This window comes from Panthera onca, chromosome D2 (genome assembly GCF_046562875.1).
Source record: "Panthera onca isolate mPanOnc1 chromosome D2, mPanOnc1 haplotype 2, whole genome shotgun sequence".
NCBI lineage: Eukaryota > Metazoa > Chordata > Mammalia > Carnivora > Felidae > Panthera > Panthera onca.
Window position 1 is genome coordinate 66,080,854 of NC_138349.1, and position 24,726 is coordinate 66,105,579.

General features: G+C 41.0%; 1 protein-coding gene and 1 non-coding gene across 3 annotated transcripts in view; both read left to right on the plus strand.

Moving 5' to 3' along the window:
• CCDC6 (coiled-coil domain containing 6) overlaps positions 1-22,649 on the plus strand; it is a 108,257-nt gene extending 85,608 nt beyond the window's left edge. Inside the window, exons 6-9 of one of the 2 annotated variants that reach the window (XM_060642738.3) lie at positions 4,510-4,666; positions 5,991-6,091; positions 17,189-17,313; positions 18,353-22,649. In XM_060642738.3, coding sequence (XP_060498721.1) covers positions 4,510-4,666; positions 5,991-6,091; positions 17,189-17,313; positions 18,353-18,547 — 578 coding nt within the window. In that variant the 3' untranslated portion in view covers positions 18,548-22,649. Of the gene's footprint in view, positions 1-4,509; positions 4,667-5,990; positions 6,092-7,972; positions 8,175-17,188; positions 17,314-18,352 lie in introns of those variants that run through there. The other variant, XM_060642739.3, reaches the window with a different exon arrangement.
• Positions 13,402-13,505, plus strand: LOC132685724 (U6 spliceosomal RNA). The gene has a single exon (XR_009613293.1). It is a non-coding gene; the product is annotated as a U6 spliceosomal RNA (small nuclear RNA).
• Positions 22,650-24,726: the final 2,077 nt, after the last annotated feature.

Sequence of the window (24,726 nt, forward strand, 5' to 3'; positions counted from 1 at the left end):
AGATGGTTCTCCTCCTGACTTAGCGTCAGAAGGTCAGTAGTAGCCTGATGATATGTCACATGCCTGTGTCATTCACCTCACTTCCATCTCCTCATGTAGGCATTTTATCATGTCACATCATCACAAGAAGGGTGAGTACGCACAGTAAGATATTTTGAGAGTGTCAGAGACGAAGACCTTCCCTTGCCCTTCAAGGTCCTTCTAGTCGGACTAAGAATCAAATTGACATGAGACAGATTAACAGGAGAAAATCAAATTTAATAGCATACGTACAGGAAATCTACAGGCAACATGAAGCTTATTTGGACAAAGGGAGGAGGGTTCTGAAGATACAAAGGAGAGACAGACCATCAGGAGGAAGGTGAGAGGAGATGTTTGGAAAACAAAGCCCTATTATGTAGAGAAGTTTCTTAGGTAAAGAGGAATCTCTGTTTATAGCTCTCTTTCTGGTACAAGCAGGCATTGGAGGGGAAGGTAAAGAGCTTTTCCTAAATCTGCTGGGTTTGGATTGCTTTTACTTCAAAATAATGTTCGTGCCAAAGTGGTCCATCTTGGGTGGCCTGCCCTCCCTACAAGAGAGACGGAGACAACTTCATGTAGCTATAATTGTTGTTATAATTGTTCTATTTTGTTATTACTTTGTTGACCTCTTACTGTGCCTAATTTAGAAATTAAACTTTATCATAGGTGTGTGTATTGAGGAAAACACCTAGTATATGTAGGGTTTGGTGCCCTCCTTGGTTTCAGGCATCCACTGTGGGATCTTAGAGTACATCACCCTTGGATACCTTATACCATAATTTAGTTAACACCAGTTGTGATGCTGCAACCACAGTGGACATCTGTGTCCACACATTTGATACCTGAGCAAGAGCATCTTCAGGAGAAACTCCAGAAGTGGATTTGTTGAGTCACGTGAATGTGCATTCAAAATTTTGGTGATTCATACCTTAACATTGTCTTCTCTAAAGTTCACTGCAGATTCTAGTCCAGTAGTGCATCTGGGATGGTGACTCAGGATCATCCTTGGAACCTTTAAAAAACAATGTTCATTTCCTCTTGTTGCTGTAACAAATGACTGCAAATTTAGTAGCTAAAAACAACACAAATATATTACCTTCCAGTTCTGGAGGTCTATAGTCCAAGATATCTCTCACTGGGCTAAACTCAGGCTGTCAGCAGGGCTGGTTTCTGGTAAAAGGCTCTAGAGAGACTCTGTTTCCTTGTTTTTTTCCAGCTTCTAGAAGCTGCCTGTACTTTTGGGTCATAGTTCCTTCTTGCATTGGCATCACTTCTACCTGCATCTAGGATTGCATCTTTTCACTCCTGCTCCCCTGCCTCCTTCTTACAAGGACGCTTTGATTACCTTGGGCCCAGCCAGATAATCCACGATAAATTCCCACCCCAAGGTCCTTAACTTCGTCACAGCTACCAAGTCCCTTTTGCCATGTAAAGTGACATAATCCCAGGCTTCAGGGATTAGGATGTGGACATCTTTTGAGGGTCCATTATTCTGTCTAACCTCATACAGGATTCTGGGCTTACTCTAGGAGTAGAACCTGGTCCTCCATTTGTTTTAATACAAAGAATTCTGATGTGTACCTCGGGTTGAAAACCACTACATATATTACATGAAAACAAATCAGTTTTCAAATACTAGTTATGTTAGGATATTTTTTGAGTTTTTGGTGTGTCAGACAGATGTCTTTTAGCCCCTTTCTGAACTTCCTCCAGTGCTGTCAGTTTACAGTTCTTTCTCATGTATACTTATGCCCCAGACAAAACTTTTAGAAGAAATTGGGGAAGAATTTTTCATTCCCATAACTTTCTTCGTAGGGCACTATTTGGTCTTTGAAGAGACTGCAGATGACTACAGGAGCATCCATAAGTGCTATTTCAATTTCATAAGGGCAGAGAAAGCTGAATGGAAGAAGGGGCATGTGGCTCCCTGCTGCTCACATTTGGTCTGGATTGGTTGAGAAGATGAGTTAGTGACTTTCCTTCATCCTCCAGAGGTCAGATACCCCACCTCTCTGCCATGCTGCTGGGACAGTTGGCTCCTTACGCTCCAAGGCCAGCGGTATCAAAACTTGAACCTCTCTCCCAATAGTTCTTCAGCTCTGGATAAACATGAAAATCCCCTGGTGGCTTTTCAATATCCCAGTGGAGAGGCTTTATCCTCAGGATTCAGATTTGTTTGGGGTAGGATCCGGGCATCAGCATTTTCTAAAAGTATAAACTTGAAAGGGGATGCAAAATGTACAGGCCACCTTTGGATCATATGGGAACTGCCTCTTTGGAGTCTGTCTGGAAGTCATCCTCTATTGACGCTAACTTTGTGACTAAGTGTTCCAAGATGGCTGAAAATGGGGGAAGCATCGACTGTGCCCCCTGAGTCCTGGGAACTCTGTGAGAGAGCGTGAGAGGGTGGTGACTCACTCATGGGAGTAAATCCAGTCTCTTGAAATCCAGTGTGGTGGTGTGCCAGCAGAGGGCACCCAAGGAATACCGTGGTGTCAGCCATCTGCTGCTAGCGCTGTAACACTCAGAGGTGTTGGGCCTGGTGCTTTCTCTGTCCTCTAGCTTCTGGGTTAATTGCCCAACTGCCATGAAAGTCCTCCAGCCATCACTCCTGCTGACTGATGTTCTTGTGTATAGATTATTAAGTATTCCCCTACTGATTTCCTCGGATGCTAAAGGATTGCATCTGAAAGACAGTGTTTCTTTAAATGATTGTTCTTGAAGCCTCATAAATCCTCAGTTCTCTGAAGCTTTCCTATTTATGGAAAAGAAAGGAAACTTGCTCCAACAGCCATCCCTCTTGTTCTAGAAACAATAATACTCCAAGGGGCCAATCTAGTGCTTCCTGTAGAGCTAGTGAAAAATTCTGCATGCTTGCATATTTGGGATGAAATAATTTAAATCATTTATATTAAAAGTGTACTTTGTAAATATTTTCCCAGCATGCCTTCAATTAAAGAGATTTTTGCATCTGGATTAGACAGCAGGGTTTCTGGTTATATTGAAAACAACTGAGGGATTTAGTGTTTAGTGCACATAACTGTTTAATAATTTTGGTATTTTTATTTGTATTTCTAAAATAAGGGTATTCAAGAACTTTTATATGTTCTGTAATGATGTGGTCTTAGAAATCATTGAATACTTAGCATCAAAAGTCATTATTTGCTAAAACATCAGAACTTCATAGAAGTGCTTAAAACTGAAAGTAATTTGGACTGGAGAGTTGAAATAGGGTCACTTTGTGGGGAAGAGGTGGTCAGTGTGGCATTCCACACCTTCCTTCCTTCTTAAATTTGGAGTGGGCTAGTAATATGGAGCAATAGTTTATAGGACTGTTTCCTCAGCATGACCATGACCGCTCTGAGTTTGTAGCTATTTTTTAGAAATGAGAAATAGGTGGAGATTTTATTTTTCCCAGGATGTTCATTGGCTGAGGGAGGGAAAAAGGATGGAAGCAAGAAGATGGGTTGACCCTACATTTTGTATTAACATTATTTTGGTGACTTAGTAACAACACATTCTGTCAGATGTAAACCAGCAAAGGGCTGGGGGTGGTCACGTTTTACTGTTAATTGGAATGGTGCCAGAAAGTACCCCACAGTCCTGCACAGAGTGATCTCAGAAGGGCGGGGGTTGTGAAAGCTCCAGAGAATTCAGCACAAGGACATTGTAGAGCCCCATGAAGATGTCAGTTCCACATTTCAGATTTCTGTATGGAGAATCTGATGGGCTTGGCTTGGGTCCATCTAGCCCTGAGGCTAATTGACCCTGGTCCAGGAGACGGGTACTGTAGCAGAGGCCTCGCTCTGTGGGGCAGCTCCTGAGGAACGGGAATTTGTCATAAGCAGGACTCCGTTCCTGGAGCCTACCTGCACACGGGTCTGTACCTGCAGTCTGACTCAGGCTGTGCATGAGTCAGGGAAGTAGAGTCACACACACCCGGAAAGTTAGACGTGACCTATTCATCTAAAGCTATTCACTACGTCAATTTCTATTTTTATAAAGAGAATTCTAACCTACCGCGTGTTCTAGTAGCCTGGTTCTCACTGGTGTGCTAACAGGCTGATGGGCTCCCTCTGTGTCTGGAGCTGAGGGGCAGCAGAGTTGGTGCCTCCTCGAGGGGAGCCCAGGGCTGACGCAGTTTCCCTGGCTGGCCCCCTCCCCCCTCGGCTCCAGCGGCGCCCTTACTTGGCTCCAGCTCCACCATTTCCTCTTCCACAAACATCACTTTAGAAGGCAAGTAAGTGGGAGTGAAGGTACCTAACTACTCCGAGTGCCGCTTTGTATGCATGTGTTTTTCTAAATGCAAACCGTGGGTAAACTTCAACACGAAGGGGAAGCCTTAGATCCAGATCTCCCCGGGCAAGAGGGTAGGGGTGGGGGAGAGCCGCTCCCTCAGCATTGCTGCTGGGCGGCCTTCACAGTACACGTGGGGGTGTGACGGTGCCTGCTCTGGCCGTGGTCTAATGGAGAGCTCTGGCCTTTCAGATTCCGAGAAGATGGCGCAGTATCTGGAGGAGGAGCGCCACATGCGGGAAGAGAACTTACGGCTGCAGAGGAAGCTGCAGAGGGAAATGGAGAGAAGGGAAGCCCTCTGTCGGCAGCTCTCTGAGAGCGAGTCCAGCCTGGAAATGGATGATGAAAGGTGTGCACGTCCTCTGAGCCTTGTGGAAAAATAAAGGAAACCAGGCCCTGAGAGGTCTCCCTTCGCATCCCGCTGGATGTGGAAGGAGATGGCTCGCGCTCGCCGCGGTGACCGCCGCATCCAAGCAGATGCTGAGGATGGGGAAGTGAAGAGCATTGGCCATTTTCCTTAATCACAGACCGAAAAAAAAAAAAAAAAGGTCTTTTCAAAGTTACTAGTTGGTAGTAGTAGTCTTACTTAGTTGAGCAGCTATACTCTATACTGAACCAGGAATGACAATGTCACATTTGAGAGAAAGAAAATAGTTGGAAACTTGAGATGTCTCCAAGTTGTTTATTCCTTAGAGATGAAGAGGTGTTTTTCATTGCCGAGCAGGATGTAGGTGCCACCACGGTGGGCTTCCCTGGAGGGACAGGAAGAGTCAATAGTGGGTAGCTGAGAGATGCATGTGAAATTTCGGAGCCTGGTTTTCTTTAAGCCAAATAAACCAGCATGGAAATGGCTGTGTTCATGTTCTCATAAATTGATTGACAATCAGGGCTGAGATCTTCCCTGGCATAAAGATGTCTGCACACACAGCCATTTCTTCCTTTGGCTGTATGGCCTCTGAAGGTTAGCTTACTGGGAGGTCTCCCAAGCAGAAATGTCTCCTTGTCAGCATTCTGTGCTTGTTCACAGCATAAAGGCTGACTTCCCTAACAATCACGCCTGAGTATTCTCAGGTCTGATGTGACTTCCACATCCAGGAGGAATGGCGTGGCCAAGTGTGGCTGCGGTACCTGTGCTGTGCTAGTGTCTGTTACTACATTCTAGCGTGTGACTGTTTGTTAAGCAAAGCTTGTCTTGTAAATGATTGACTTCCAGTTCATGGGAATACCATTATCTTTAAGCTTTAATTTGATGACATAAATCTTAGAGGGCTTGTTTGGTTTTGAGTTTCAAATAATAATTTAAATGTAGCCATTAAAGCATGGATGTGTCTGTAATTCTTGGGATAGCAGAGGTAGACTTCTACATAGCTGTTGTGTGAGGAAGGAAAGCCCAGGCCTCTCTGTTGACTGGAGCAGCTCTGTTGGCAAGCCTCCACCTGGAGCTAGAACATTCCAAATTCCCTAGCCCGTACCCCTAGAGAGAGGACTTTGCCAAGCGGTGGAGCTGTGTGACCCCCAAGTCCACTTTATACATGTCTCCTAGCTTTAAAATCACTCTCTAAATACCCAGAGTTTGACCTCAAAATATGAACCCCCAACATTTTCTCATAGGAGCTCTCTTAGGAACTACTGAAGTGCAGACTGTTCTGATAATCTCCCGCCTCTCCTCTTAGGTATTTCAATGAGATGTCTGCACAAGGATTAAGACCTCGCACTGTGTCAAGCCCGATCCCTTACACACCTTCTCCAAGTTCCAGCAGGCCTATATCACCCGGTAAGTACACGTCCTCAGCTACTTCTGTGACTGATATCTGGGACATCTAATAGGCATCTCCAAATATGTTCCCCTCCAGCGTATAAAAATCTTGTAAACAGAGGGAGAATGGTCCTGTGTTTTTCAGAAACAGCTAAAACAAATCACTATCAAGACTGAGTTTTAATCTGAAATTTTTAAGCATAAATTTTATTGTGCCAGCTGGTGTTTTTAGATTGTTTGTTATTGTTTAAAAAGAATTTAACTCCAAAAATTCTTTTTAAAAAGACAGTCTTAGACTGATTTTAAGTGCCTGTGGATTGACAAAGCATTGGATAGATGTTTTCTAAGATGGATCATAGCATATCTCCTGTGGGTTCTATTGTTGTACGTATGTTATCTCATTTTTATCCTCAGAATAGTTCATGTAGGCATCATTTTTCTCATGTTAAAATTGAGGAAGCAGTGATTCAGAAATTCATTGGCTATTGGTCTTAGATCCAAGGAAATGGCAAGGCAGGGTGGCTCTTATTTCCAAAGGTTGTATTCTTTTGAGCACAAGCTGCCTCCTGATAGTCCCACTGATGGGTGAGTGGGACCGGGCCCTAGTAGGCAGGCCATGCAAGAAGGAACTGGCCTTGCTTTTGGCTTTGCTTCTGCATCTGGCTTTGCTCCTCAGAAGCCTTTCCCTCAAAGGCGTGCTTGTCTTCATCTGACCCCGAAAACTCTCTCCCCGCAGGGTCTCTGGCTCAGAACCAGCACAGCGTGGGGCTCTCGGGCCAGGAGGGCAAGTAAATGATCCAGCAAGGAAGAAAGAGGAAGCCGGGGGCGGGGGTGGGTGAGTGGAGCGGAGGGAGGAAAGAAAAGGTAGCAAGCCAAAGGATTGTGTCTTGTGACTGAGGGGACGAGTCTGAGTTTCTTGTCCTTGCTGGTAAACAGATTTTAAACAGAGTTGGGGAAAAAGAGTGTGGGGGGGAGGAGTTTCACAGCGGAATAACGCGAGGTGTCTGCTTGGAAGAGTGGCACAGGAAAGGCTTTGTGGTTTTGGAAAGTAAAACAGCTACATGTTAGGTACAGCCTCACCTTGTCTGTTGCAACACTGACAAAGAGGAATGCCCTTCAGGTGGATGAGGGGAAATGCTACAGTAATGCACGTTGCCACAGACATGCTGTGAGGTTAGGATCTCAGCCCTGTGCTATACTGCTGTGACCTTTTTTTGTCTGTTTTTTAAGAGGAGAAATCAAAAGCATGTCAAGCACAAAGCATGGCAACTTTTGTCTGGTTCAGGCAGGGTAAAGAGGAGCTGTTTGCAAACCAAAAGGACTTCGTATCATAGATCAATGCATGATCATCTCCCCCTTGTTCTTGCCCAAAAGGATGTTCTGGAATCTGTTTCTCCTGTTCTCTCGTGGCCTTTAAATCTCTCCAAAAGCTCCTCTGCCTTGCTGCCTCTCAGTTTTCCCCAAATAATGCTTGGGTTTCGTTACCATGATAAAAGTCTTTGCCTTCTGATTTATTGATCTAAAAGGAAGGCATGCATTAGGAAGAAGCAAGATGGGGGTAGCTTTTATAGTTGATGGTGATGTTGATTCATATGAAGTATAATTTAGCCTTCTGTTTGATTTATTTAAACCTGAAGAAATCCTTAGAGACATGTTTTCCAATTCATTAAACCTAATGTGGTCATTGAATAAAAAAAAAAAAAGCAAAAGTCAGACCTTGGCTGGGAATATTAACTTTTATTGTAACAGATCTTCTATAGGAAGATCTTACTCTGTGTACATAATTTTGACTGTCACTGCACCTGTCCTTGTAGTGTGGGACGTGCCTGTATAGATAAGCCATTTGCTCTTTCCTTAAACTAAGTAATAAGTAACACCTAGATTTTTTTTTTCTTTCAGCCAGCCTAAGTGAGAAGAACATGTGTGTCTTATTTTAAGCTCGATAATATCATCGAAGTTGATTTTATCTCGTACTTGGCAACAGAATTACTCCTAATCTAGTCCCTTGCTGTCCCATACGTAGTTCATCAGCAGAACGTGAATTTTCAAGTTTGCTTTTCAATTTAGTTTTTATTGGAAGAAGTTGTGGTTCTTTGTATTAAGAATCTGTAATCACTTTCTTAGTAGAATTATATTATTCATAAAAATAGTTTCCATTTCCATGCTAAGCATTTTGGCTCGTTTCTTCCTTTACCATTTCTGATTAACATTGGCAATCTCGGGTTTCATCAAGCTGTTGAAATGTTTTAAGTTCTCTTTCAGTTTGACTGAAAAGTGTATTTCCTAGAATTTATGAAAGATCCTTTTAATAATATGTGGTGTTACATATGTGGATTATATATGAGCAAAGTATTACTTGTCAACAGTTATCTTTCAGGTTGTCCATTATTTGATGCAGCCTGACAAAAGACACTCCCAATTAGCATATTTTGATGTGCCTAAATCAGAGATGGGGACTAAGGAAGTTTGAAAAAGGGTCTACACCCCAGTAGCAACAAGCATACTCACTGCTCAGATCTTGGTTTTTAATTCCATTCTCCAATGAAAAGAACTGGATGTTTCTAGGGTTTAGAGAAGGGGATATACAGGATGAACCTGAAAAATCTGATAATGCTGCCAAGTAAGGAGGTGCTCAAGAAACAAGATGAAAGTATGTGAAAGAGATCCAGGAGCCAACCAAAAGAGCTCCCTGAGGCCAAAGCTGGAACCGTTGGAGCAACACAAGAAATAATGTCATGCTGGGTTATAACCCAAACATAAAACAAACATCCATGAGTTCATACTAATATAAATAAGTGACTGAATAAGTAAATAAGGGAGAAGAGACAAATCTCCCATACAGAAGAATTCCAAATAATTTTTGGATACTCTATTGTCAAGGCAGTGGAAATAACTCTTCACTCTTTTAAGCGTGGGCTGCACATAAGGTCTTCCTTCCAAAGAATAAGTATGGAAAGGGGAAAAAAAGAGTAACATTACCATGGAGGAACCTGATATATGTGACCTCAGCCAGGCCATCGGGGTCCACATCGACAATGGGGAGCCTTGTCGGGAGTGTGTATCCTTGATGTGAAAATGGCATTTCACCTCTGTGGTCTTACTCTGTAAACACCCGTAACCCCAGCTGAGCCATGTGGAAAACATCAGACACATCCTGATTGAAGGATAGTTTGTCTATAAAATACCTCATCAGTGTACCCCAAATCTAACAAGCTCCTCAAAAACAGGGAAAATTGAGGAACAGTCTCAGCCAAGAGGCGCCTAAGGAGATGTGGCAATTAAATATAAAGTGTCATCCTAAATGGGGTCCTGGAACAAAAAAAAGGACATTAGGTAAAACCTCAGGAAGTCCAGAAAAGTATGGACCTGAGCTAATAATAATAATAATAATAATAATAATAATATTAATAATTACTAATGTATCAGTAATAGTTTACTAGTTGTGAAAAATGTGTCATATTGGCATAAGATGTTAATAGGGAAATCAGAATGTGGTCTATACAGGAATTCTCTGTACTGTTTTTGCCACTTTTCTGTAAACCTAAAACTATTCTAAAATTAGAAGCTTACTTAAAGTTTTTTTAATGTTTATGTTATTTTTGAGAGACAGAGCATGAGTGGGGGAGGGGCAGAGAGAGGGAGACATAGAATCCAAAGCAGGCTCCAGGCTCTGAGCTGTCAGCACAGAGCCTGATGTGGGGCTCGAACTCACAAGCCGTGAGATCACGCCCTAAGCCGAAGTTGGATGCCCAACCGACTGACCAACCCAGGTGCTGCATTTACTTACTTATTTTAAATGTTTGTTTATTTTGAGAGGGAGAAAGAGTGTGTGAGTGGGAGAGGGGTAGAGGGAGTGAGAGAGACAATCTTATGCAGGCTCTACCCTGTCAGTGCAGAGCCCAACATGGGGCTCAATCTCAGCAACTGTGAGATCATGACCTGAAATGAAATCAAAAGTTAGGCACTTAACTGACCTAAGCCACCCAAATGCCCCTAAAAGTTAGTTAAAAAACAAAACAAACAACTGCAGAAATAGATGAGATCTCACCTAGTCATAATAGATAAAAGGAGCAGAGAAACACCCTCCTGTCTGATCCTGAAGCAACTGCAATATTTAGAGGTCAAGTTCAGGAGGAAAAACTGGCAAAGGAGATTGGGAAGTGGCTACCAGGGGAGTGGAAGGAAAAAATAGGAATACGATCTCATAGAGTCTTTCAACAAGAAGAGAGTGGTCAGCTTCATCAGATGTTGTCCAAGGTCAAGTAAAATGAGGAGTGGAGAATGGTTATTGCAGCTGGCAGAGCAGAAACACTGCTGACATTGCAGGAGCAGTCTTGATAGAGGGATGGAGACAGAGCCACATTAGGGAGATTTAAAGAGGAAATCCTGTCTATATTGTCTGTGTTTTTGCAAAGACAATGTTTTTATGTGTGATTTGTAGAACTAAAATCTCTTAAAATTGTAATTTAAAATAATCTTAAAAGGAAGAAAAGGTATATCTGCCTTTAGTCCAGTTTTACATTTCTTTTTTCATTAGCAAAAAGATACTAAAGAAAATTTGGGGACAATCGGAAGGATATAAGCAGAAATAAAGTCCCTCTTTCCAGAGTCCAGAATCCCTCTATCCAAAGGTGGAGTTAATATTTTAGTGTTTCCAGGTGTGTCCTTTCCCTACCCCCCTCCTCTTACAGTGTTCCTTTGGAGAGGTGGTTTCATACAGATTATATATATTTTGTGTTTGCCTCATTTTGCTTAGTAGTTTTTCTCATGAACTGCTTTTAATTAATCATCTTTTAATTTTGCAGCCTTGAGCTTGTGGACAGTGAAATAAGTCTTAACATTTTTACTTTTTAGTTAATGCATTTCTATGAGAGCCAGAGAAATTTATCGTAGCAATAACTTTGAAAAGCCATAGTATTCGATTTAGTAGACTGGTATTTGGGGGTTGGCATTTTCAACCTAGGTATTTGTGTTCTCATCCTGTATTTTTTCTTTTGTTTTTTATTTTTTGTTTTTTTGTGCAAGCATGGGAGAAGGACAGAGAGAAAGAGAAAATCCCAAGCAAACTCCATGCTTAGCACGGAGCCTGACAGGGGGCTCAGACCTAAGGCAAAATCAAGAGTCAGATGCCCAACCGACTGAGCCACCCAGGCACGCCATCTCCTCCTGTGCTGTGTTCACACACGGGTCAGATGCAAGATGATTAGAACTTAAGGGAAAACAAAAAGTACTAAGACCTGGTCTCTGGCCTCTAAGAGCTTATCATCAACAAACAATAGGGCCTGGGGAAGGGGGTGAAATACAATAAACAAATTCTTTGCAAGAAACTTTATAAGGCCAAGCATAATGAATTTATGTAAAAATTGAGTAGTTGAACAGTGGTGCAATACTTACTACTCAGCAGTAAAAAGGAACCAACCTGATAACGTGTGAGAACTTGGATGGAGCATGGGGAGTGTTATGATGGATGAAAAAAGCCATTCTCAAAGGGTTATATGCTGTACAATTTCATTTCTAGAACATTCTCAAAATGACACCATTACTGTGATGGGGGAACAGGCCAGTCATTGCCAGGGTGTAGGATGAGGAGGAGGGTGTGACCAGGGAAAGGATGGGCATGACCGGCTTTCTTTGTGATGTTGGAGCAGTTTTGCATCTGGTTGTGGTGAGTTACTTGGATCTACACATGTGATAAAATTACTTTTTAGTTGTGTACACACATGCACACAGGAAGAGCACAATAAAAACTGATGAAATCCAACTCAAGTCTCTGCCTTGGTCACTAGTGGTGGACCTGTGTTCGTGTTCTGGGTTGACACTGTGCTGTGCTTATGGAAGATGTTCCTGGGGAGGCTGGCTGCAGGGACCACAGGACCCATGTAGTGTGTGTGCAACTTCATGTGGATGGTAAATGGTTTCAAAATAAAAAGTTATAATTGAAAAAAATATAGTTTAAGAAGAGATTAAACAAAGAGAGCTACCAGCTTAGAGCACTTTAGAGATGGGCCTTAAAGGAGCTTAATGAGCTGAAGCTTAATGAGGCCATAGTTGGCCAGGCACTCTGAGCACTTTGTGATATTTACTCATTTCATCCCCACAGCAACCTTATGAGGCCACTACAGTAATCTCATTTTACAGTTGATGGATCTGAAGTCCACTGTCACTTGGTGCCAAGAGGCAGAACTAGAGTCTGAGCTAATATGACAGTCGGCTCTAGAGTGTCTGGGCCGTTTGCCTCTTCAGAGGCTGATCGAGGTCCTGACTGACATGAGAGAAGGTACAGAGAAGACATCCCAGGCAAAGGGCTGGTGTGAACTGAGCAGTAGAGGTGAGAATCAAGAGTGATAAGGTCACTGTGCTTCTTACCACAGGCTGTTCTGGGTCCTGCTCCCATGGATTCTGATTTCATTGGATATGGGGCTGGGCAAGGGCTTTGATACTCAAGAGATAGTTTGGAGCCAAGTGCAGAGGCCTTTATAATAGCCAGAGAAGACATTCTTTTTCTTCAATTTAGGTAGGCAACAGGGAGTCTTTGAAGATTCTTGATTAGCGTTTAACATACCAATAACCTTGTAATGCTACAAAATAGGCTAGATAATTTATTATTATTATTATTATTACTATTATTATTATTATGAGTTTCTCTGTCTTGGGATAAGGATCCATAGTTTATCTCTTAAATTTCATCACTTGCATAAGAAACAGAACCTCTTCTTTCCTCCTCCAGCTGAACAAAGCCCTTATGGTTAAAAATAAACATGATCACTTCGTTTCCAAAGACTTATACTTTACTCTAGCCCTCCATTTTTTTTAAGATTGTTTGTTTGTTTGTTTGTTTATTTATTTGTGTTTATTTTTGAGAGAGACAGAGACACAATGTGAGTGGGTTAGGGGCAGAGAGAGAGGGAGACACAGAATCCAAAGCAGGCACCAGGCTCTGAGCTGTCAGCACAGAGCCTGATGTGGGGCTCGAACTCAAGCCGTGAGATCTTGACCTGAGCTGAAGTCGGACACTCAACCCACTAAGCCACCCAGGCACCCCCAGCCCTCCATTTTTTAAATGTCAACTCAAGGTCCACAAATGGAATAGAAACATGTGAAATAGCACTAGTTGATGGTCAAACCAAGAAATAACCTTTATTTTATATAAATAAAGACAACTAAAGGTAGGCTTCGTGGCTGCATGTCTCAGCCATGGAAGCCAAAAAAAAAAAAAAAAAACATACTTAACAGCTTCTTGTTTTGATGTAATTCAGAAAAGAGGCTAAGTGGAGTTCATGTTGCTTGACATCCGTTGGCTGATCTTAGATTCAAAGTGATTGAAAATGGCACTCATTTCAGCAGCACATATACTAAAACTGGAATGATACAGAGATTAGCATGCCCCCTGCACAAGGATGACATGCAAATTTGTGGAGTGCCCGTATTTTTTAGCCAAAGCAAATCTGAGAAAGAAAAAGCAAAGCTGGAGGCATCACAGTTCCAGACTTCCAAGTTATATTATAAAGCCATAGTAATCAAAAAAGTATAGTAATCAAAAAATCAAAAACTGGCCCCAAAATAGACACATGGATCAACGAAACAGATTAGAAAACCCAGAAGAAGTAAACCCACGATGATATGGTGAGTTAATCTTCAACAAAGCAGGAAAGAATATCCAATGGGAAAAAGTCTCTTCAACAAATCAGTGTTGGGAAAATTGGACAGCTGCATGCCAAAGAATGAAACTGGACCATTTGCTTACACCATACACAAAAATAAATTCAAGATGGATTAAAAACCTAATAGTAAGACCTGAGACCATAGAAATCCTAGAAGAGAAAGTAGGCAATAATGTCTCAGATACTGGCAAGAGCAACTTCTTTCTAGATATATCCTATATCCCCTGAGGCAAGTGAAATGAAAGCAAAAATAAACTATGGGGACTACCTCAAAATAAAATCTTCTGTACCACAAGGGAAACAACAAAACTAAAACGCAGCCTATGGAAGGGAGAAGATATTTGCAAATGACCTTTCCGATAAAGGGTCAATATCCAAAATATATAAAGAACTTCTAAAAGAACACCCAGGGGCACCTGGGTGGCTCAGTCAGTTGAGGATCTGACTTCTGCTCAAGTCATGATCTCATGGCTTGTGAGTTTGAGCCCTGAGTCAGGCTCTGTGCTGACAGCTCAGAGCCTGGAGCCTGTTTCATATTCTCTCTCTCTCTCTCTCTCTCTCTCTCTCTCTCTCTCTCTGCCCCTCCCCCACTTGCTCCGTCTCTCTCTCAAAAATTAATACAAACATTAAAAATTTTTTTAATTAAAAAACCTCAACACTCAAAAAACAAATAATCCAATTTAAAATGGGTAGAAGATATGAACAGACATTTCTCCAGAGAAGACATACAGATGGCCAACAGACATGTGAACAGATGCTCAACATCACTCATTATTAGAGATGCACAACAATTGCAAATCAAAAACTACAATAAGAGATCACATCAAATCTATCAGAATGGCTAAAATCAACAACACCAGAAATAAAAGGTGAGAGGATGTGGAGAAAAAGGAATCCTCTTTCACTGTTGGTGGGAATGCAGCTGGTGCAGCTTCTGTGGAAAACAGTATGGAAGTTCCTCAAAAAGTTAAAAGTAAAACTACCCTATGATCCAGTAATTGTACTACTGAGAACCCAAAAATACAAAAACACTAATTCGGAGGTGTACATGCACCTCTATGTTGATAGCAGCCTTATTTACCATGGCCAAGATACGGAAACATCCCAAGTGTCCATCGATTGATGAATGGATAAAGAAGATCGGTATATATACATACAATGTAATATTATTCAGCCATAAAAAGGAATGAAATCTTGCCATTTGCAATGATACGGATGGCTCTAAGAGAGTATAATGCTAAGTGAAATAAGTCAGAGAAAGACAAATACCATATCACTTATATGTGGAATTTAAGAAACAAAACAAATGAGCAAAGGAAAAAAGAGAGACAAAAACCAAGAAACAGACTATAGAGAACAAACTGATGGCTATCAGAAGAGAAGTTGGTTGGAGATTGGTGAAATAGGTGATGGGGGGATTAAGGAGTGCAGTTGTTGTGATGAGAACAGGGTGATGTGTGGAGTTGTTGAATCACTATAGTGTACACCTGAAACTAATATACCAGTGTATGTTAACGATATGGGAGTTAACAACAAAACCAAAGTGATTGAAAATAGGTTGTTCTGCCCAAACTCCCCGAATTGCCCCTTTGTTTCCATTTTCATTCCATTGATTCATATGGGATGTACTCTGTGCTGGATAACCCTGGTAGATGCTGGGAACTCAAAGATGTAAAGATAGCTGTATTTATTCACTGATAAATAAGCAATGCCCCAGACCACTAGACCAGTAGTTCCTGAGCTGCTTAGGTTGAACATTTGGATTATTTGAAAAACACAGCTGTTTGCTCCCCAACCCAAACCTATCTAAGGAAAAGTCTGGGCTTGAGTATTTTAAAAACACTTTGGAGATGATTCTGGGGTCCTAGATGGAGACCATGTAGAACATGATAGTGGGCTGGGGGTTGTTTATTTCCTAAATATCAGCTGCTTTGGGGGAGCAGTGACATATATAGGGCTTCTGTTTTCTTTGTTGAGTATCTTCAAGTTGCGAAGTTCTCCGTGGTGATTTTTTGTTTTTTTTTGTTTGCCTTTATAACAGCTACACACACACACACACACACACACACACACACACACACACACACACACAGTGGTTTTGTCTCATTGTTGGTGTCTCTTTTGACACTTCCTGTTTTCTTGAATCTGATTTTTACCCCTTTGCTCTGTGTTTCTCCTTGATTTTTATTTCTTCTCCTGTCTTTTCACTACTTCCCTACATCTTATTTGGACTCCTAACAAGGTCTGGTTTTGTTTTGTTTTTTTTTAATTGGGATAAGAACACTTACCATGAGATCTACTTTTAACAAAAATTTAACTATAACTATAGGCACAGTGTTGTACAGTAGATCTTCAGAACTTACTCTTCTTGTATAATTGAAACTTTATGCCTGTTGAGCAATAATTCTCTTTCTACTCTTAGCCCTTCACAACTACCTCTGTATTCTCCCTCTATGAGTTGACTTAAATGCCTCATATAATTGGTATCATGCAGTATTTGCCCTTCTGTGACTAGCTTATATTAGCATAATGTCCTCCAAGTTCATCCGTGTTCTCCTTAAAAAGAATTTCATTCATTTTAAAGGCTGAGTAATATTCCATTGTATGTATATACTATGTTTTCTTTATTCACTTATCTGTTGATAGACATTTAGGTTGTTTATACATCTTTGCTCTTGCAACATTATGTTGCATGATGTTGAGCATCTTTTCATATGCCTTTGACTATTTGTATGTCTTTGGAGAAATGTCTACTCAAATCCTTTGCCCATTTTTTAATTGGATTATTTATTTGATATTGAACTGTAGGAGTTCTTTATATATTTTGAATACTAATCCCTTATCTGATACATAGCTTGTAAATATTTTCTCATATTCCATAGGTTCCCTTTCTGTTGACTATTTCTTTCGTTCTGGAAGCTTTTGAGTTTGATATAGTCCCACTTGTCTATTTTCTGCTTTTGTGGCTGTGCTTTTGGTGTCACATCTGAGAAATCATTGCTAAGACCAATGTCATGAAGGTTTTCCTCTGTGTTTTCTTCTCAGGGTTTTATAGTTTCAGGTTTTATGTTTGAGTCTTTGGTCCATTTTGAGTTGATTTTTGTGTATGATATTTGATAGAGGTCTAGTTTCGTTCTTTTGCATGTGGATATCCAATTTTCTCCGTACCATTTGGTGAAGAAGCTAGGCTTTCCCCATTATGAATTCTTGGCCCCTTTGTTGAAGATTATTTGACCGTTTATGCATGGACCTATGTCTGGGCACTGTGTTCTGTTCCAGGACTTGACTATCATTTCCCCTTTGACCCAGCAGGCCATTCAGTGAGCCCAGCACTCTTCTCATATGTGTTCATTTTTATTGGTGATGGAGAACTTTTGCATTTTAAGGTCTTCTAGATGGTTGAAGACAGCAGATAATTGAGTTTGAAATAATACTTGTTATTGTCATATTTCAGGTCTATCATATGCAAGTCACACAGTTGGCTTCACGCCACCAACTTCACTGACTAGAGCCGGAATGTCTTACTACAATTCCCCGGGTCTTCATGTGCAGCACATGGGAGCATCCCATGGCATCACAGTAAGTAGCCATAGGGCAGGAAGCCACACTTTACTCCTGCTGCTGATAGCAACAGGACCTCCTCAGGAGACCAGGCCCGCTGCCCTTAGACATTTACTTTTCTTCTCCCTCCCACCATCAGTTCACCTTCAAACTGTAGAGACTTCCAGCAGTTTATTACTAAGTTCTGGTGTTGAAAGTAAAATCCTTCCTGGGAGACAAAAATTTCAGCTTCACTTTCTGTGAAAAATTGCCCTTTGTGAAATGTTATTTGAACTCTGGCCAATGCCTCGATTAGATTCTGGCCGGCTCTTTGCCATAACGAATCATTGCTGGTTGCCACAATATCTGCATCTTCACAGTTCACTGATCCCCAGTATTCTTTCTGAAATTAGTCTTGTTTCTTGTTTCACTCAGAATTTTCTCTCCTGGGATTAGAAGGAAACTTAAGTGCATTTGGTTAGGACTTCACTCGGGAGTTTTTTCTTTAGACCTGGTTATTTAGTTGACTAATAGAGCAGTTGGAAATGTAGCTAATGGGTTTGAGAATAGGAGAGATGTGAGGGTATGTCCAGTAAGGGAATCTTTAAAAGAAGACTTTTATTCTGGAAAAGCAGTAAGGTATTTCTGAAGTTGTTTTTATTGGTTTGATGGCTTTATGTAAAAGCAGAAACATTTGGTTGAGCTGTAGCTCATAGGAGGTTGAAAACTTACTTTGAGTAATGAAAGGAACTTGGGGACATACAATGGACAGAAAAGATTTAAGTGGAGAATGAGACAGCTGTTTTTTAATTCTAGGGCTGTCTCCTGGAAGGGCCCAAGTCCAATTGTTTGGTCAATGCAAGTTTCATAGTAATTATGTATAGCTTTTTCGTGAGTGTAGGTGCAAACTCCACCTTGTTTTCATCAGTAGTTCAGAAACCAGTAGGGATAGACTAGGAAATCCCTAGTTTCTGGTCTTTGTTGCTCCCCTTTTTCACTAGCTCCTGCTTGTCAGGCTGTGTTAGAAATGAGCTATCTGGACCCAGATTGACCTCCTGTTGTTCTGTCCTGTCTACAGAGGCCTTCACCACGGAGAAGCAACAGTCCTGACAAATTCAAACGGCCTACGCCTCCTCCGTCTCCCAACACACAGACCCCAGTGCAGCCCCCTCCACCTCCACCTCCGCCGCCCATGCAGCCTGCGGCCCCCTCGGCAGCCACCTCGCAACCCGCCCCTTCGCAACATCCGGGGCACCCCTCCTCCCAGCCTTAATGCATGTGCTTGGTCTGCATCTCACGTTGGGACTCGTACAGTGGAGCCGTCTCCTCGACGCCAAAGGCTTCCTTCCCTGGCATATTTGGATCTGACTTATTTGCACTGAGGTTATCTAGGCTTCACTATTAATTGTGTTGTAAGTGTTTGTCGGAAACGCAGCCAGTGTTGTGGGTCTACAACACTAAACAGACGACTTTTTCCATCAGTGTTTTACTTGAATCTACATGTACGTCCATTCCCTGGCTGGAGCATCTGCTAGTCAATATTTGGTAATTCAGAAGCAGCGTGCAATTTTTGCTTGGCCCCAGAGCTTCATTTTCCTGGCTTTTAGGTTTGTAAAATAAAAAGGGATATCTTTTTTATGTTTGTTTTCATAAATTTGCAGAAAATTACTGAGCTGTTAATCCCACCCCCAACCCCCATTATAATGGTGTTTACCAAACATCCCAGTAATTCAGCACTACAATTCAGACCTTTGAAAATCTAGCTTTCGGTGTAGAATGGAAAGTTAGATGGATCAGTGCCCAAGACCATAAACTCTTTAATAGGGCTTTTTACAGATACACTTTTTATAGGTTATTTTCAGTATATGTCAACATCCGTTCTCTTGTAAAACAGGCCGAAGTGATGGATCACGTGGCTGTACCTTTTCCACATGTGGGATGGATAATTATTGTAGATTAAGGTGTGATTCTTTCCTTATCTTTAGTGTTAATCTACCCAGACCGGGCCCCTCTAACATGAGTCGATAAATGTTGTCCTACCAACCAATGGTTTTGATGGCTGGTTAGAACATGCTATTTGATTTCTGCTGCAAAGGGCAATGTGATTGTAACAAAAACAGCTATTTACCTTTCCATTCTTTGTGTTCCCCTAAAATAGAGTTTGAACAAATATTTTAAAGGTGCAAAATATTAGAAAATACTATTTGAAATGAACATTATAGGAATATCTTGGCATAATGGCCACAGAATACTTTATTGCTTGGCAGGAAAGAGAAGAGTTGTAGAAGAAAGTAGCACATTAGCATTGATGACCGCTTACGTCGCCCAGTATAAGCAAGTGCAGTGTACAAAGAAGTATACTCTGAATACATTATTTCCATTCATTCAGCACAAATAAATTGTTTGGTTTCACTTTGAAGTGGAACACTGTGAGTCACTCTTTTCTTAATACTTGCAACATCTTTATTTTTTGCTTTTCAGCAGTTACTGTTTTGTACTTTGGTAGTAAAGTGATTTTTACCACTTGTGTTTGCATATTTATATATGCTGTGGATGAAAATAACTTACTAGAGAATGTATATTTTATGATGAGAATGTGTATCTGTTGGATATAATCAGAGAACTGAAAATTAATTTATCAGTAATTTTTAAGAGTCCCTGTTTTGTGACAACCATCTCTAATAGCTAGCTCTTTATTGAACACACTCCTAAAAATAAGGAACCATGACATTGTAGATATTTAATAGTGTACAGTATAGAAACTTCCATTTTTGCCTTCGAATGCATATTTAAGAATTACAGAATGAAACAAGTCTTGTTGGATAATAGTGTTTGACTAGCATTTTAAGAACTTGAGAGTAAAAGCAACAGTAGGATTTTTCACCTCTTCCTGCTTCCACCCCTGAACTGAGAACTTCTCTCCCCAGTTGGTCTATATAAATGTTATTTATAATGTGTACGTAATATGCATAATCATAGTGCAGTTCTCAAATATGGGGAAGAAGTTCGGCATTTAATTATTGAGGCTTTAGGTTTTTAATTCGATCAGACGAGGTCATATCAAACCCGGGGATCTCACCAACAGCCCGCTGTCCCTCCCGGTACATTGCCATTCCGAGGAATTCTGAGAAGGGGCAAACAAGGTTTGCCTTCATGGTACAGTTCTTGGTTTTTCTCCTAGGAAAAGCGTGGTCTGTGTTTACAAGTCTTGCGTGAGATGATAGAATTCAATGCTGTTGAATAGCAGCTTGCACTCTCATCGGAACGTCCATAAAGCAACGAGTTTCCTCTGCTTCCTGTCCATTGAGTTACCTCCTGAAAGCATACTAGTCCAGACATTGCCGTGTGGTGAACGGAAAGCACTTGGCGTGAGCAGACCGTTCCTGACAAATGCCTTTTAGAAACAGGTTCTTGATATTCAGACTTTGCAGAACTGTAGTGCTGGTGCCCCTGGACTAGTCAGTTCCTTTCAATATACACCACAGCTCCTTCAAACAGCACTTTTCAACATAAATCTTGTTGCCTCTCCCTGCAGACATTCAGAATTGAGAGAACAAACACTACTATTTTGAATTTATGCTGTTTTGTGTCCTTCTAAAGGGTTTTTGACCCCACGTAGAGCCTGTCCCGCATGGGCGGTACACATGCTAGGGCCATTTCTTAGTGATTGTTTAGCCATGAGGGACCCATAAAATTCAGACCCCAAGCCCGTAGAGGCAGGAGTCCCCTCACCCATGGGAAGCTGCCTTACCTCAGGCTCTTCTCTTTGGGGCTAAATATGGTTCCTGCCATTCCTGTTGCTCACTCACCCAGGGTAACCCTGGACTGATGCCCCGAAGGCCTTTGTAAAATCCGTAGCCATCATGAAGGCAGGCGGGAACAGCAGTAGCTTCAGTAACTTCCTTTTCCTGTCTTGCTGACAGAGACCCTTGGCTACCACTGTGCTGCTAATAGGATAAGTACTCTGTTGCCAGACCACCATGCCTTCTATACAAAACCAAATTAACTTCTGTAATACCTGACACCTCTCTGGGCTCTGAACTGCTTTCTCTCATCAAGCGTGCTGGCATTCTGGGCAGAATTCTAGAAATTTGGCAGAGGGTGGAAGTATTTAAGGTTTAATTTAACTTGCTCCTTTGTTAATTGAAAGGAGTTTTAAATTCTGAGCTCCTGAGATACCACAACCATGGAATGAATGTGTGACCAGAATGTGGCTTTGACACCAAGTGCTGCTGTCCCTTTGTAATTGGCTTCTAACTGATTTGACCAGAGATAATTGATAATGTGAATTTTTGTTAACTGTTCAATTGTAGGAAAATAGAGTATGTATCGCCCTTTGTTAGGTAGACATGAACTTTTCCTGCACGAAGCCTTGCTTATAGAGGATGCTCAATAAGGCAAGAAAAAGCATAGTAACTGTGCTTTGAGAGCGCAATATTTTTATCTTACCAGTACAGAAGAGTCATTTCTGTGTAACTTGATCTTCTGTCTAGTACTTGTCTTATAGGTAACCAACACTGAAAACTTTGTAGTGATAACTACCAAAGAAATACATAGTGAAACAACCTTTTATTTCCAACTTTATTAAAGAACCAGCCATTGACGCTGCTACATGAGTTCCATGCTCAAGAGCCATTGTAAGAGATTAAGGGGTTTTTAGTTTGTTTTTGTTTTTTTCTTGTTTTCTTTTTTCTATTTTTTTTAAAAACATACACACACACCTGTTAGCATAAAATGAGGAGCATCTTCCAGAATGCTCAGCAGTTACGGTTAACTGCCAAGCTCTGGTTGTCTCTCATTAGGCAGTGGAAGGAATCCTGCGTTCATGATCGCGTGGGTGCTGTGTGTGTGCACATGTGTGTGTGTGTGTGTGCATTCATGCCTTAACTCCAGTTACTGCTCAACTTTAGTTCTTGACTTGGTCTGCACCGTCATCGAGATTGTACTGTACATCTCGATCTGAACTTCATCCTGGCAAAAACAAAGTTGCAGGCACAACAGTTTGAGAATGCATTCCTCCAGAAGAGTGTTTGATCAGGTTGACCCTGAGCCTTTGGACTTCATTTGGAACTTAGCATGGAAAACAAAAGTGGACTGTCAAATAAAAAGACATCAACAAGGAAGAGAGGAGAGCCAAGTGCTAGCATTGTCTTTTGCCTCTGCATCTCCGTGCACACTGTATGTTGTTCATGATAGCTTGTTTACAACTTGACTAGGTTGGAGTTCTGGTGATAGTGGCAATCTTGACATACTTGGTCAGAGTTTAGAGAGCTGTAAGACTTCCAATTAATGTCTTATTTACTTCTTTATGTTGATTAGTCTTTGATACATGTGCTGAATCAGAAACCTAAATAAAGATAATTTTTTAAAATGTACCTATTGAGCCTTAAAACCTGTCTCTTTGTTTCTGGTCTTTGAGTCAGAAAATGAACATTGTTTCCATGTTGATTCTGATGGACATCTAACTTTGATTCTAGATACTAAAGGCTGCCTTGGAAAGTAGACTTTTTTTTAAACTCTTTTTAAAGTTTATTTATTTTGAGAGAGAGAGTGCACCACCAGCGGAGTGACAGAGAGAGAGGAAGATAGTGAGAATCCCAAGCAGGCTCCACACTGTCAGCGCAGAGCCCAACAGGAGGCATGCACTCATGAACCGTGAGATCATGACCTGAGCCAAAGCCAAGAGTCCAACACTGACTGAGCCACCCAGGCACCCCTAGAAAGTAAACTTAAGGACAGGACACAAAAGGAGCTAGGACTGTTCTTGTCTCTTAAATGGGGTGCTGGTTACCTAGATGTATTGAGTTTTTCTGAAAATTCGCTGAGCTGTATACTTATGATTTGTGTGCACTGCTCCATAACTGTTATATTTCAATTTAAAACCATAAACCTAGGAAATTATGAAAAGTGACACTCATTCCCAAAATGTTACACAAATATATATATGTGTGTTTATATTGTGTGTAGATTCATACATATATAGACACCCACATGCACACACATTGAGGCTTTGGATATTACATCTGGTATATTTGTGAGCTTATTCTTAAAGTCTCTTGTGATTAACTCTTCTACTCTTTTACTTTTTTAGGAAGCACGGCTCCAGAATCACTTCCAGGTTTGAGTACCAGCTCTTTAACTGGGCCAGTTACTTAACCACTCTGGAACTCCAGTCCCTCACCTGTGAAATACCATTATCTGCCTTACTAACATGAGAAGATGAAGATGGGAGCCTCTAGTGTTGTCCTTCACACAATAAGATACAGATTAGCCCCACAGCCATTCATTTGGGAAGAAATTTAGAATGGGTGTTTGGGGTTGACTTTTCACACATTTGGGGGCAGTATCATTTGTCAGTTGCATTTTTGTGAGCCCCTAGCATCCAATGGGGGAAAGCGCAGTACTGAGCAGAATCCTGCCTTAGGAGCATAGTCCTAATTAGGAGTCTAGTTTTCAAGAACCCAGGTGCGGTACAGTCTTCTGAGGGCAGACTTTGAATCTAGGCCTTTTTCTGTATAAAAGTGCTAAATGAATTGAGTAATTTCTGACTCACTCTGGCTTAAGGCAGATTCCATGTTAACTATTAGTTAATGAAAGAGTTTTTAATTTGGTTAGCCCTTTGATGAAGACCTCTGTACTCCTGGCAGCTAGGTCTTAGCAGAAAATGGTACCCGAGGAGTTACCCAGGACCTTGGAATTCAAGTCCTGGCTTCATTTGCAAGCTTCATTTTTTGAATCTGTATAATGGGGATAGCCATTCTTATTTTAGGTAGAGTTTGATGAAAACAGGATTTAAACAAAGTGCTTTAACAACAAGTAAGTAAAGTTTAAGCTACATGTGTGCTTTTTTTCTTCTGATATCTTTTAGAGGCAGTATGCCCACCTGGTGCATCTGAAATTGAAACAGTTTTGATAGAAACTTTGTGTTTAGGTAAATAAAACTACATAAATCTGGGGTTTTGTTTTTAACATTTGAGTATTAAAAATTTTGTGGAAATGCAATTGTATTCAGTCACTAATATCTAATCCAGGCCCAAACGTTTTTAATATTCTCTTTGGAAATAGAGGAAGAAGTCAGTGTGTGATAGATTATATTTTGTGTCTAATGTTTATGTTGACATGAGAGATTGAATTCTTGCCCTTTGAAGTTTTCTGGTATCATCCCTAATTCCATAGTACATTGAATGCTATTGAACTAAATATATTTAGACCTTTTTCTGAAGATCATATTTTCTGGTACTCTATAAATGGTTTAGTGCAACTTTCAAGATAACTAATTATCCCCAAAAGAGATCTTAGTAATTACTTAATTTTTTTTTCATCTTAAAAAGGAAAAGCCAGACTCAGAAGTGAAATGGACAATAGAATTAGTAGACAGGAATATGAGAACCTTCTCCATGTGTTTAGGAAGGCAGAAGAAAGCATGAGCATGATGAGAAAAATGAAAAATAT